Source organism: Sminthopsis crassicaudata, chromosome 3 (assembly GCF_048593235.1).
Source record: "Sminthopsis crassicaudata isolate SCR6 chromosome 3, ASM4859323v1, whole genome shotgun sequence".
Classification (NCBI taxonomy): domain Eukaryota; kingdom Metazoa; phylum Chordata; class Mammalia; order Dasyuromorphia; family Dasyuridae; genus Sminthopsis; species Sminthopsis crassicaudata.
Genome location: NC_133619.1, coordinates 495,555,738 through 495,568,571, shown reverse-complemented (window position 1 = coordinate 495,568,571; position 12,834 = coordinate 495,555,738). Strand labels below are relative to the sequence as shown.

General features: G+C 31.9%; 1 protein-coding gene across 4 annotated transcripts in view; it reads left to right on the top strand.

Annotated features, from left to right (window-relative positions):
* APLP2 (amyloid beta precursor like protein 2) overlaps nt 1-12,834 on the top strand; it is a 101,419-nt gene that overhangs the window by 66,139 nt on the left and 22,446 nt on the right. For all 4 annotated transcript variants that reach the window (XM_074303796.1, XM_074303798.1, XM_074303797.1 and 1 more), the window contains exons 4-5: nt 11,166-11,278; nt 12,482-12,678. In XM_074303796.1, coding sequence (XP_074159897.1) covers nt 11,166-11,278; nt 12,482-12,678 — 310 coding nt within the window. The remainder of the gene's footprint in view (nt 1-11,165; nt 11,279-12,481; nt 12,679-12,834) is intronic.

The following is a 12,834-nucleotide window of genomic DNA, read 5'->3' as shown; positions in this document are numbered from 1 at the left end:
ACAAGTTTCTCTGCATTTAATTAGAACAGCATCATCTTCAGAGTTTTAGAAGAGCCACACCTAAAAAGCCGATTTTGTATAAATATTTATATACTAGTTAATATACTAATAACATTTACAATTTTTGCACAAATTTCTAATTTGAACAATTGTCTCTGATGGGTGAAAACTAATATGATTTTTCAGAAAATTTGATACTACTACATAATATGTCTTGATATTCGCACTTGGTTATGTTTGTGATAATTACCTTGAAAGAGAGGTTTGCATGCAAACACATACCACAAAACATTTTGCTTTCTCAAACCATTTGCCAAATGCTGCTGTCACTTGTTTTTCAAATTGTTAAAAGTCCCACTCCTCTAGAATCATTATCCAACAGTTTGTCCATTGGAGATAACCCTGAGTTCTTAGTGATTATTTCAATAGACTGCAAACTAGAGAGTATTAAGATGGTAAGGTGTGGAGTAAGGACTCAGACAGTATCAACTAAAGAACAGCTAAGCTGATGCCAGGCTGCCTTATGAAATATTAGGCAATAGCAATATTTGAGACTACCCTATTAAGAGATAATTTATTGTCTATTTCAGATATGGCAGATTTTTTCTTTTTTCTTTTCTTTTCTTTTCTTTTCTTTTCTTTACTTTTCTTTTCTTTTCTTTTCTTTTCTTTTCTTTTCTTTTCTTTTCTTTTCTTTTCTTTTCTTTTCTTTTCTTTTCTTTTCTTTTCTTTTCTTTTCTTCTTTTTTTTTCTCTTCTTTCTTTTTTTCTATATTTTTTTGCTGAGGCAATTGGGGTTAAGTGACTTGACACACAGCAAGGAAGTGTTATATGTCTGAGTTCAGACTGGAATGCATGTCCTCCTGACTTCAGGGCTACTTGCTCTATCCACTAAACCAACTAGCTGCCCTGAAATGACGGAATTTTCAAGCAATACTTAGCCCAAATAGTGATGCTGCCAGTCAAAAAAATGCATAAAATGCATTTTTGTGTTTTAGAAATAGGCATCCCAAATGTTTGCTTTTTGATCATTAAACAAGATACTAGACATTTAACTTGTTTAGACCTTGAATATTGTCAGTGGTTAAAACTTTCTAAAGGGTAGTAATTTGAGCAATCATTCCAGACCCCCATGAACTTAGTTTGGGGAAAATGGTAGAGTCTGGTAGTGTGCTGACTGGTTGGTTGTTTCAGGCTTTTAATCAACAGATCTTTAGCAACTCTAGGAGAGACAATAAGAAAGAAGTGGGAGTACTAAGTGCTTTTATAGCTGGTCTATCCACTTCTAATTCAAGGCATGGAGGATATGGGTGTCAGCAAATCTGAATTGCTGGCAAAAATACCCTTTCCTGTTTTTTATCCTTTATATCTGCTCTGCTTGTTCCTTTTAGATTTTCATTCATCTCTTTAAGCCTTTCTTTTTTCATCTGAAAATGAGGAGGGGATAGGTTTATCAGTGATTTCTAAGGTCCCCTCTATTTCTAAATACTGTCATTCACCCACTGTTTCCTTCCTTGAGTTTTCCTCCTCAAAGCAACATTTGTTCCTTGTTTTTTGCATTAGAAATGTTAGTGAAGTTACCTAGGGAAACAATGACTACTCTTAAGATTTCAAATAACTAATAATTATGAGGGATTTCTTTAGTACATCTTCCGGGTGAAGTTTTTGAAATCTCAGGGTAAGAATAAGTTATCATTTGTCTATTCCCTTGAATGAGGGAGTAGATTACTTCTGACACTGGGAAAGGTTCCTCAACTAGTCTCAGTATAGTAGCTAGTACTACCTAGGTACTAAGTACAAGTCAGACTCCTTGTCTTTACATTAATGACTTCTAACCACAGGTTTTTTGTATTCCTCGAAAAAATAGTGTTACTTAATAGAAACTAACAGGGAATAGGGCCTACTTATTTTTCTAATGAGCCATCAAAGCTTATTAGTATCAGTTTTTCCTTTTTCCTTTTTTTTTTTTTAACCTTTGTATCTTTGGGTCATCTTTTTCTCATATGAACTTTATGACATTTTATTCACATTGTACTTTGTATTGTTTATTTTTCAGTTTGCAATTTATGTATCATATTTGTGAATTAAAAGTTCATTGAAGACAGTGATAAAATATTTTAATCATTTTTATATCCACTCCTTGGTACTTGGTATACATTATGTGTATTAATTAGTCCTTAGAAAAAGTTTTTGGTTTTTGTTTATTGTGTTTTTTTGCATAAAAATGAATTTATCCATGGTATTTAAACTACTTGTTGGACTAACCTGTCAGTGACTTAGCAATGACTGTGATTGTTCCTGAAAAACTCAAATATCTTGATAGAAAAAGAATAAAGGAAAAGTGGTCAAGAAAGATGAGGATGGACAAAAGCTTTACTTAATAGGCAGTACCTCTTACAATCAATTTGTGTGCCACAAATTGTTTACTTCAGCTTTTTATAGTATTGATTTTTGCTAGCATTAGACTTCTTGAAATATTGCCTTGATTATCAAGCTTGAAAATGATTTAAAGGTTATTGATAACTGATGTGGCTAAAATATAGTAATCTTAAGTATTGTGTAAGCTTTTTTTCCTCTTTTCTACTCATGATCCCTGAAAGAATTCTAAAATACACTTTGGTAAAAGTGTCCAGTAGACAGTTTAATAGTACTTAATAGTAATAACTGTTATTATTTCCCACATCACCAGTAATCATTTTCCGTTGAATTATCTTAGTAAAAAATAACAGAATAATGGAAGTTGGAGATACATTGATTTATTGGCTAGGAAAGTGGAATTGAATACATGTGTAATATAGACCTTTATGATTGTCTAATAAATAAATGCTTCTGAATTGGTTTATAGATCTCTTGAAAAAGTGTAGCTTCATCTGTCTTTTGGGATGATTAATTTTTAAAGTCTCTCAAAACTGATCCTTGAAGTAGTGAAGTACAATTTTTAACAACTATAATTTGGTGTCTTTAGGACAGCTAATCAATAAATTAAATATTTTATTCTTATTGGAGGAGGTGATTGAACCATTTGAAAATGTTCTGTGAAACTTAACTTTACTATACCATAGGAAATTTTATCCTTGAGGCCCAGTTCATTTTTATAGAATGTAAATATTTATTAGTGAGAATTACATCTCAAATGAAGGCCATTTCAAAACTGAAGCCCAGTGCATATTCCCAAGAAAGATAGAAATTTCTTCATTCCTTTGGGGAGCTAGACTGATTTTTTTAGTAAATTGGATACTTTGAAACTGTGATAGTCAGCAATAAGACTTCTTATTTCCACTTCCTTGGGATTTAGTATCAGATGAAAAATGGGAAATATTAGGCGAGTAGGAGACACTCTTTTGTCATGGAAAAGAATTTTAGCAACCATCAAAAGAGAAAATCTCCAGATTCCAGTTAACCATTACTATGCACCATGAAGATTGTTAATACAATCTTCATGATTGAAAAGTGAAAAGTCAATATAAATTGTAACTCTTATGTTTCTAGTATAAATTATAATCCTTTAGACATTTATGTCACTCTTTCATGTGGTTCACTTTGTTATACTGAAATGCAAAGCAAATGTTAGCTTTATATTGATCTATGAATAAAGCATTTTGCAGCTTTTATCCTGTGATTTTTTACTTTTAAACATAGCTATTATTTCTTTGCCAATTAGAACCAGGGTCCTAATTAAAAATATATAAATATAATATATATATATATATATATATATATATATATATATATATATATATATATATATATATATATATATACACACATTAAACTTTGTGGCTTACAAAATTATAAATTCATCCTATCATAAAACTTTCCACAAAGCTTAAAACAATTCTATCTGGTAAGTCTTACTTTTTCATAGACTATTCAGAGTAAGCATTCAACAAAAGTAAACAAAAATTTGGTAACTCACTCCTTTATATAATTAAGACTGATTATGGAAATGGATTTATTTTAGTTAAGTTTTCATTGTTTTTCTGATTCTGTCATTTAAATATCTCTTAAACTTCACAAATCAGCTCTAAATTGAATCAGTAAATTATTATAAGTTGATTGGTATGTAAGTAGAATTGAGTATTTAATTTTTACAATGATATTACTGAGAAACAGCACAGAATAATGAATTGAAAGCTAACTTTGGAGTAAAGACCACCTATGTTCAAATCCTGCCTTGCCTCAGACATAGCCTGGTCATGTGACCCTGAGGAATAAGCTACTTAGTTTTTTCAGCAGTTGCCAGATTTTTTTTGATTACATACTCCACTCAGTTTTTTAAAAATTCCACATTCACTAATATCTATTTATGAACACATGCACTTAGTTCAGTTGTACAGGTGTATAATTAATAAATAATAATTGTGTATGCTGTAGAACTCATGCAAAAACATAAAATAAAAAGATAAGGATGAAAAAATATTTAATCATAGAGTAAATAGAATTCTACTTGGAGTTTCTTGAGTGTAAAGAAATTATATCTTTGGACTTAAATTTTAGGAAAATCATTTTGGCAGCTCCTTGAAGGCTCAGTGGAGATAAAGAGTCCATAGAGAGGAAACCAAGAATGGAGAATTTTACAACTCTTCCTTAGTTAGGGGCAATGATTTGTAGACATTTATCAGCTAGGGAGAATGGATAAAGTTGTCTAGGATGAAGAATCAAAGAGAGAAAGAATATCCAGGAGGAAGACATATGATCAATGGTATAAAATGTAGCAGAAAGATTATTGAGTCAAACAGACCATCACATTTGGTGAACAAAGATCATAAGTAATGTTGAAGGATGCAGCTTGAATTTATATTTGTAGATTGAGAGATGAAGAGGGGAGGAAATTAAGAAGATAGGAGAATGGAAAGATTGTTGTACCTTCCAAGGAAATAGTAAAGTTTAGGGTAAAAGATATCATAAATGGAAAATCCATCTGTATCTATTCGTCGTGTACCATTCACTGAAAAAGGAATATTATAGATTTAAATTAGAGGAAGGAGAAGGAAAAAAAATTAACTAGAAAAAGTCATTGTGGCAGATTTGCTGATAATCATTTATGTAATGCCGACTATGTTCCAGGTACTGTCTGTTAAGCTTTAAAAAATAACATTTCATTTGATCCTCACAAATTCTCCCTATTGGGAAAGGGACCTGTATGTGCCAAAATGTTTGTGGCAGCTCTTTTCGTGGTGGCCAGAAACTGGAAGATAAATGGATGTCCATCAATTGGAGAATGGTTGGGTAAATTATGGTATATGAATGTTATGGAATATTATTCCTCTGTAAAAAATGACCAGCAGGACGAATACAGAGAGGCTTGGAGAGACTTACATCTATGCTGAGTGAAATGAATAGAACCAGAAGATCGCTGTACACTTCAATGTTGTATGAAGATGTATTCTGATGGAAGTGGATATCTTCAACATAAAGAAGATCCAACTCACTTCCAGTTGATCAATGATGGACAGAAATAACTACACCCAGAGAAGGAACACTGCGAAGTAAATGTAAACTGTTAGAACTACTGTCTATCTACCCAGGTTACTTATACCTTTGGAATCTAATACTTAATGTGCAACAAGAAAATGGTATTTATACACATATATTGTATCTAGGTTATATTGTAACACATGTAAAATATATGGGATTGCCTGTCATCAAGGGGAGGGAATAGAGGGAGGGAGGGAGGGGATAATTTGGAAAATGAATACAAGGGATAATATTCTTAAAAAAAAAAAATTACTCATGCATATATAATGTCAAAAAAATTATAAATAAAATTAAAAAAAAAACCACATTCTCCCTATTTTGTATAGTTGAAAAAACTGATAAAAGGGACTCTGGCAAGATTCAGCACTTTATCCATTGCATCCCCTACTTGCCTTGTAAAAATTTTAATTTTTAATATCATAACAAATGTTAGAAGGGCTATGGGAAAATAGGCATACCAGTATTCTTGTTGAAGAGATGAACTGATGGTCAGACAAGCATTTTTGCAAAGCAATGTGAAAAAAATTTATTAAAATGATCATACTCTTTGATCAATCAATACCATCAATAGATATTTAACCTAAAAGGATCCATATATACATAAGTTTTTTGTATTGACAAAAATAAAATTTCAAAATACAAGGAACTTGGGTAGTCGCTAAAGAAATTGTGGTTTATAATTATAATGGAATATCACTGGCATAAAACAGTTTAAGGGAAACTTTGGAGGGCTCACACGAACTTAGAATGAGGTGAACAGAATCAGAAGAACAAATTTTTAATTAATAACCATAGATTATTTAAAAATTAGCCTAAAATAACTTAGTACAAATATAGTGGTGAAAAAAAAATTACCCTATTAGCCATGTCCTCTTCCCAATGTTGCTTCAGTCTACACTTTGATCCATCAGCTCTTTATCTGCAGATGGATTGCATGTTTTTTCATATGAGTCCTTTAGAATTGTGGTTGATCATTGTATCATTCAGAGTTACTGGTTTTTAAAGTTATGCAGTAAATTGTCCTCCTGTTTCTGCTTAGTTCACTTTGAATCAGTTGCAGCATTCTAAATTTTTCTGAAGCTATTCCCCATCACATTTCTTATAGTACAATACTATTATGTCACCTTTATGTACTATAACTCATTTAGCCATTCTCAAATATTTAATTCTTTCCAAAAAGGACTACTGTAAATGTGTTTGTAAATTTTGAATTCTTTCTCCTTTTTTTTCATCTCTTTGTAGTAAAAACAAAAACAGTTACTACAGAATTAAAGGGTATGTAAAATTTCTTTTTGAGAGGCAGTTGAGGTTAAGTGACTTGTCCAAGGTCACACAGCTAATAATTAGGCCTAATAAGTGTTAAGTGTCCGAAGTTAAGATTTGAACTTGGGTCCTCCTGACACCTGGACGGATGCTCTATGCCATCTAGCCATCCTATATGTAGAATTTAATAGCTTTAGTGGCATAGTTCTAAATTGCTTTCCAGAATGGCTCTTCCTAGTTCATATCTTCACCAAGAGAGCATTAAAAACCCTGTTTCCAATTTAATCCACCAACTTTTTATAGAAAAACAATTTTGAAATGTAGAACTCTGGTTATTGCAGTGACAAGCCCAGATTCCAGAGCACCTCTGATGAAGCATGATAAGCATGACTTAGCCAAGATGAAAATTTATTTTGACTACTTTTTTTTACAAGGGCTATATTTTACTTTGAATATAGCATGTGTTGATTTATATTCAGTCTTCATAGTTCATTGGGATTGCCTTGGTTCACTGTACCTCTGAGAAGGTCCAAGTCTATCATAGTTGATTATTGCACAATCTTGCTGTTCTTGTGTACAATGTATTTCTGGTTTTGCTTGTTTCATTCAGCATCAGTTCATGTGAATCTTTCCAGGCCTTTCTAAAATCAATCTGTTCATCATTTTTTATGTAACAATAATATTCCATTATTTTCATATATCATAACTTATTCATTCTCCAATTGATGAGCATCTACTCATTTTCCAATTCTTTGCCACCATAAAAAGAGCTGCTACAAACATTTTTGCTCATGGAGACCATGTTTTATGGTCTCTTTGGGATTTAAGACTCAGTAGTGGTACTGTTGGACAAAGGATATGCACAGTTGTTTTGTTTTGTTTTTGTTTTTAAAATTTTATTAAGGCTTTTTATTTACAAAGCATGCAAAAGCATAATTTTCCCAACACTGACCCTTGTATAATCTTTCATTCCAAATTTTCTTCTGTTTCCCCCCACTCCCTCCCCTAGCTAGCAGGTAGTCTAATGCATGTTAAATATGTTGAAATACATGTTAAATCCAATATATGTATACATATTTATCCACTTATCTTGATGCACAAGAAAAATCAGATCAAGAAGGAAGAAAAAGAAAAACTGAGAAAGGAAACAAAATTTAAGCAAATAACAGAGAGAGAGAATGCCATGTTGTGTTCCATACTCTGTTCCCATGGTTCTCTCTCTGGGTATAGCTAGTTCTCTTCATTATTGAACAAACGGAACTGATTTGGTTCATCCCATTGTTGAAGAGAGCCACATCCATCAGAATTGATCATCATATAGTATTGTTGTTGAAGTATACAACAATCTCCTGGTCCTGCTCATTTCATTCAGCATCAGTTCATGTAAGTCTTTCCAGGCCTTTCTGAAATCAGCCTGTTGGTCGTTTTTTACAGAACAATAATATTCCATTACATTCATATACCACAATTTATTTAGCCATTCTCCAGTTGATTGGCGTCCACTCAGTTTCTAGTTCCTTGCCACTACAAAAAGGGCTGCTAGGCCACTGTCTACAGAGCTCAACCTTAAAAGTAACAAAATAGGGGGAAAGAAAGAAAGAAAATTAGCAAGAAAAGAATCTTAACCATAGAAAGCTACTATGGTGATAGAGAAGACCAGATCACCAACTTGATGAGTAAAAATGCCTACATGGGAAATCTCAAAGGATTATATGAATTGGACTCAACCTCAAAGAACTTGTAAGTGCTTTTGAAAGATTTTAAAAGGCAAATAAGAGAGGTAGAAGAAAAATGAAAAAAGAAATAAAAGGTATATGTAAGAGATAGTCAATAGCCTGGGAAAGGAAAACAGTCTCTTTAAAAATATAATTGGTCAAATGAAAAAAAATCTACTGAAGAAAAGTAGAATTAATCAAATGGAAAAAAAAAGATAGAAAAGCTAATTGAAGAAAATCATATGCTAAAAACTGGAACGAGGCAAATGGAAACTATTGAGACATCAAGACTCAGTCAAACTAAAAAGAATGAAAAAATGGAAGAAAATGCAAAATACCTCATTAGAAAAACAGCTGGCCTGGAAAATAGATCCAAGGAGAGACAATTTAAAAATTATTGGTCTTTGTGAAGGTAACAACCAAAAAAACATAAAACAAACAAACAAACAAAAAAACCTAGAACACATTCTTCAAGAGATCATCCAGGAACATTTTCCTATATACTTGGACCTCAGGGCAAAATAGTCATTGCAAGAATCCATTGATCACCTCCAGAAAGAGATCTTATGAGGGAAAGCCCTAAGGAACATCGTAGTTCAGAACTATCATCTTAAGAAAAAAGTATTACAAGCTGCCCTTCCCCCCAAAAAAAAAATAATTTTAAAATATCAATCATATTCTGGAAGACAAAGGACCTAGGTTTACACAACCAAGACCAACCACCCAGAGATACTCAGCATCATCTTTCAGGGAAGGAGATGGGTCTTCAGTGAAGTAAGGAGCTTTCAGTTATTTCTATTCAAAAAGCCAGAAATAAATAAAATTTTATTTTCAAACAACTGTATTGTAAAGAGAAACACAGAAAGGTAAAAGGCCAAAACCTAACATTATTTAAAGGTTAAACTGTTTACAGCCCTAGATGGGAAAATGATATTTGTAACTCTTTTCTTTATTTTTCAAGGGGTAGTTGGAAAGGAAAGAGAATATATTCTTGTTGAATGGAAGTGGCAGGATGAAGTAATAAATGTAAAAACAAAAAAGATTCTATTTTCCAGAAAACATGTTCATCTGCATCTTCCCAGCAGTTCTTTTTTTAATAAAGTTTGTGAACTTAAACTTTGAAAATAATTGACAGATTTGACCATAATTTTAGATCTAACTGGATTGGTTGGACTCTTTAATTTATTTTTATCCTATCTTTTTTGTAAGCCAGCTTCCCATCACTGTACCCTTTATTGTTGTCTTTACAAGAATTATGTTAGCACATAAGAATGTAGCAAAATTATTCTTGTTTCTTATTCTGAAGTTCATAAATAAGTATTCATTTTTTTCTTCATACAAAAAAAAGTAATATGTTTATGAAATTGTCTTACTACAGATTTTTTAAAGAGTATTACTAAATTTGGCGTATTAGTACCAGCTGTTTGTTTCCCTTGGAACCTTATTCTCTTACGTGCATTTAAAAAATACTTCACTGAATAAACAGTATTTCTTGCTTCTTTTGGCATCATCACTATTTCTGTTCTCAAGTTCTTAAGTATTTTAGATTGGTTTTATTTACAATATTGGTGCCAATTATATATGTTCTGATGTCTTACTTTGTATGACTTATACTAGTTTTCCCAGATTTCTCTGATCTATTCCTTGTCATTTTTATTCTACAATAAAATATTGTTATATTTATGTAACAAGATTTGTTCTGCCATTGCCTAGTTTTTAAGCAGAGCTTTAGTTTCATTTGTCTATTAGGGAAAAAAGGACTATCACAATGTATTAGTTACATATTGATTCTTTTCCTTTTTCCTTGATGTTTCTTGAACATGTGCCTAATGGTGATATCATTAGGTCAAAGGGCATTCCCAGATCAGTGAATTTTTTTGCATACAATTCTAAACATTTTTTTCTTTAATGGCTGTATTAATTCACAGCTCCACAAAGAGTGCCAAAAATGTAACATTTCTTTATTCACTCCAGCATTTGCCCTTTTCCTTTTTTGTCCTTTTGGCATTTGGCAGTCTGATGGATGTGAGATAGAATTTGTAATTTTCATTTTTTCTTATTCAGTAATTTGGAGTTTTTTTTTTTTTTTTTTATATATTGTTGTTGATGACTTGCCCTTTGAGAAATATCTGTTTATCCTTCAACCATTTATTTATTGTGGAATGGCTTAATTCTGTATTTGTTGAGTACCAATTCTTTATCAAAGTAAATTGCTACAAAGTTTTACCCCTCATTTCACCATTTTCTTTTTGGTTCTAGCTCTATTAATCTTGTTTGCGCAAAATGTATTAGTTTTTCTATAATCAAAATTGTTCATTTTGTTTCTTTTGATCTTCTCCTCCCACATGTTTGTCCAAGAAAATTCTTTATCTGGTAACAAAAAAGTGTCCCTTTTCTTGTTCCTCCAATTAACTTATGATGTGGCCTTTTATATTTGGTTTCTGTATCCATTTGGAGGTTATCAGGGTTATTTGGTGTGAGATGTTGTTTGAGACCTAAATTTTGCTAGACCAGCAAAGTCACTTGAAACCAGTTTATTTTTGGGGTGGCCATGGGAGTGTAAAGTAATTTTCAAATGAATTGCAAAAGTAGAGTTGTCATTATTTCTATAAATAGCCTTAAATATTTGTGCTTGCTTGGTAGATTATTTTATTCAACAAATCTGAAAACCAAATTTGCCTCTGATAAACTTTTTTTTTTTTTTTTTAAGTGGGTGAATTTGTAAGTGATGTTCTACTGGTCCCAGAGAGGTGTCAATTTTTCCATAAAGAGAAAACTGATGTGTGCGAGTATCACCAGCACTGGCATGCTGTGACAAAAGAGGTAAAAGAAAAAAAAGAAGGCTAAGTGCAAATAAGAATTATGAATATTTAGCTTGTACTTTATTTGACTCATTATTTTGTCTTTATGAATTTGTTTTTTGCATTTAACAATATTAAAAATTTTTCAATTATATGTAAAGATAGTTTTCAATATTCAGTCTTGTAAGATTGCACTATGATCCTATTAAACTTTCTATATTAGTCATGTTATATAAAAAGAATCAGAGCAATAGGGGAAAACCACAAGAAAGGGAAAAAAAACAAATAAAGTGAAATTAGTATGCTTTTTTTTTTTGTTTTCCTCTGAATGTGGATGGCATTTTCTGTCACATGTCTTTTGGAATTGTCTTAGATCATTGTGTTGCTAGAGAAGAGCTAATTTTATCACAGTTGAGATATGAGTGTTCTAATAAAAAAACTAGTGGAAAATTAGTAATCTTTGTGAACAGTTTGTCATTGATGATATAGCTGTGCATATACTAGATCTGTGATTGATAGGTTTTTCAAGTTTAAAGATGAGTTTTTAGTGCCTAAAAATATTAGGTCCTTAATAAATGCACATTGGCTTACTGACAAGTAATAGCCACTAACAACCAGTATGTTAGACTATTTGTATAAATAGCAATGGAAATCTTCGTATTTTTGTTTCTGTTTTGCTTAAGTAAATGAAAAAATCTGATTTTTCACAGTTGCCCCATAGCAAATTACAACAAAGTTTGTGAATCTCTCTAAATGATTGACATATAGGTTTCCTTTTTGGTGATAGGAATAGAACTTTTATTTTAATGTTAGATAAGTACTTCAGTGTTAACCTGTTCAGAGTAACATGAATTTTTATATGTTTCAGGAAATTCATAGAAGCTGGTATAAAGGAAAGAGTCTTGTATTTTTTTAGGCAATTTGAATTTAAATTTTTACTCTGCCCTTAAATTGTGTTGTGACCTTAAACAAGCTTCTCTTGCTTCTTCAGTTATCATTTTTCTTGTTTGCATAAAAAACAGAATCAAAGAACAAGGTTGGATTTAGATGATATATCTCCAGGATGCTCTGATTCTCTCCAATTTTAGATAGTGACTTTCTTTCCCCCTCCCCCCCCTCTTGAAAGGGTATTTCTGTAGGTAAGTGCTATGGTAGAAAAGGGAAATATTTGAACTAAATTCACAGTAAAGTCTATTCACTATACTGATCTCTGTTTCTCTTCTAGGCATGTATGTCTCAGGGAATGACCTTGTATAGTTATGGCATGTTACTACCATGTGGGCTCGACCAGTTTCATGGCACTGAGTATGTGTGCTGCCCTCAAACAAAAATAGTTGAATCCATTTCCTCAAAAGAGGAAGATGAAGATGAGGATGCGGATGAAGATGAAGAAGAAGATGAAGACTATGGCGTTTATAAAAGGTAATATTTTTCTGAGTTTAGAAAAAAATTATGTTTTGTTAGTAAACACAAGGGGCTCCATGTCACTTTTAGAAGGGGAAATCTTCTGGAAGGAGAATATGGAAGCACACTTCATTTCATCCTGAAGTAGCTAATTAAAATAATTTCTCAGAATCA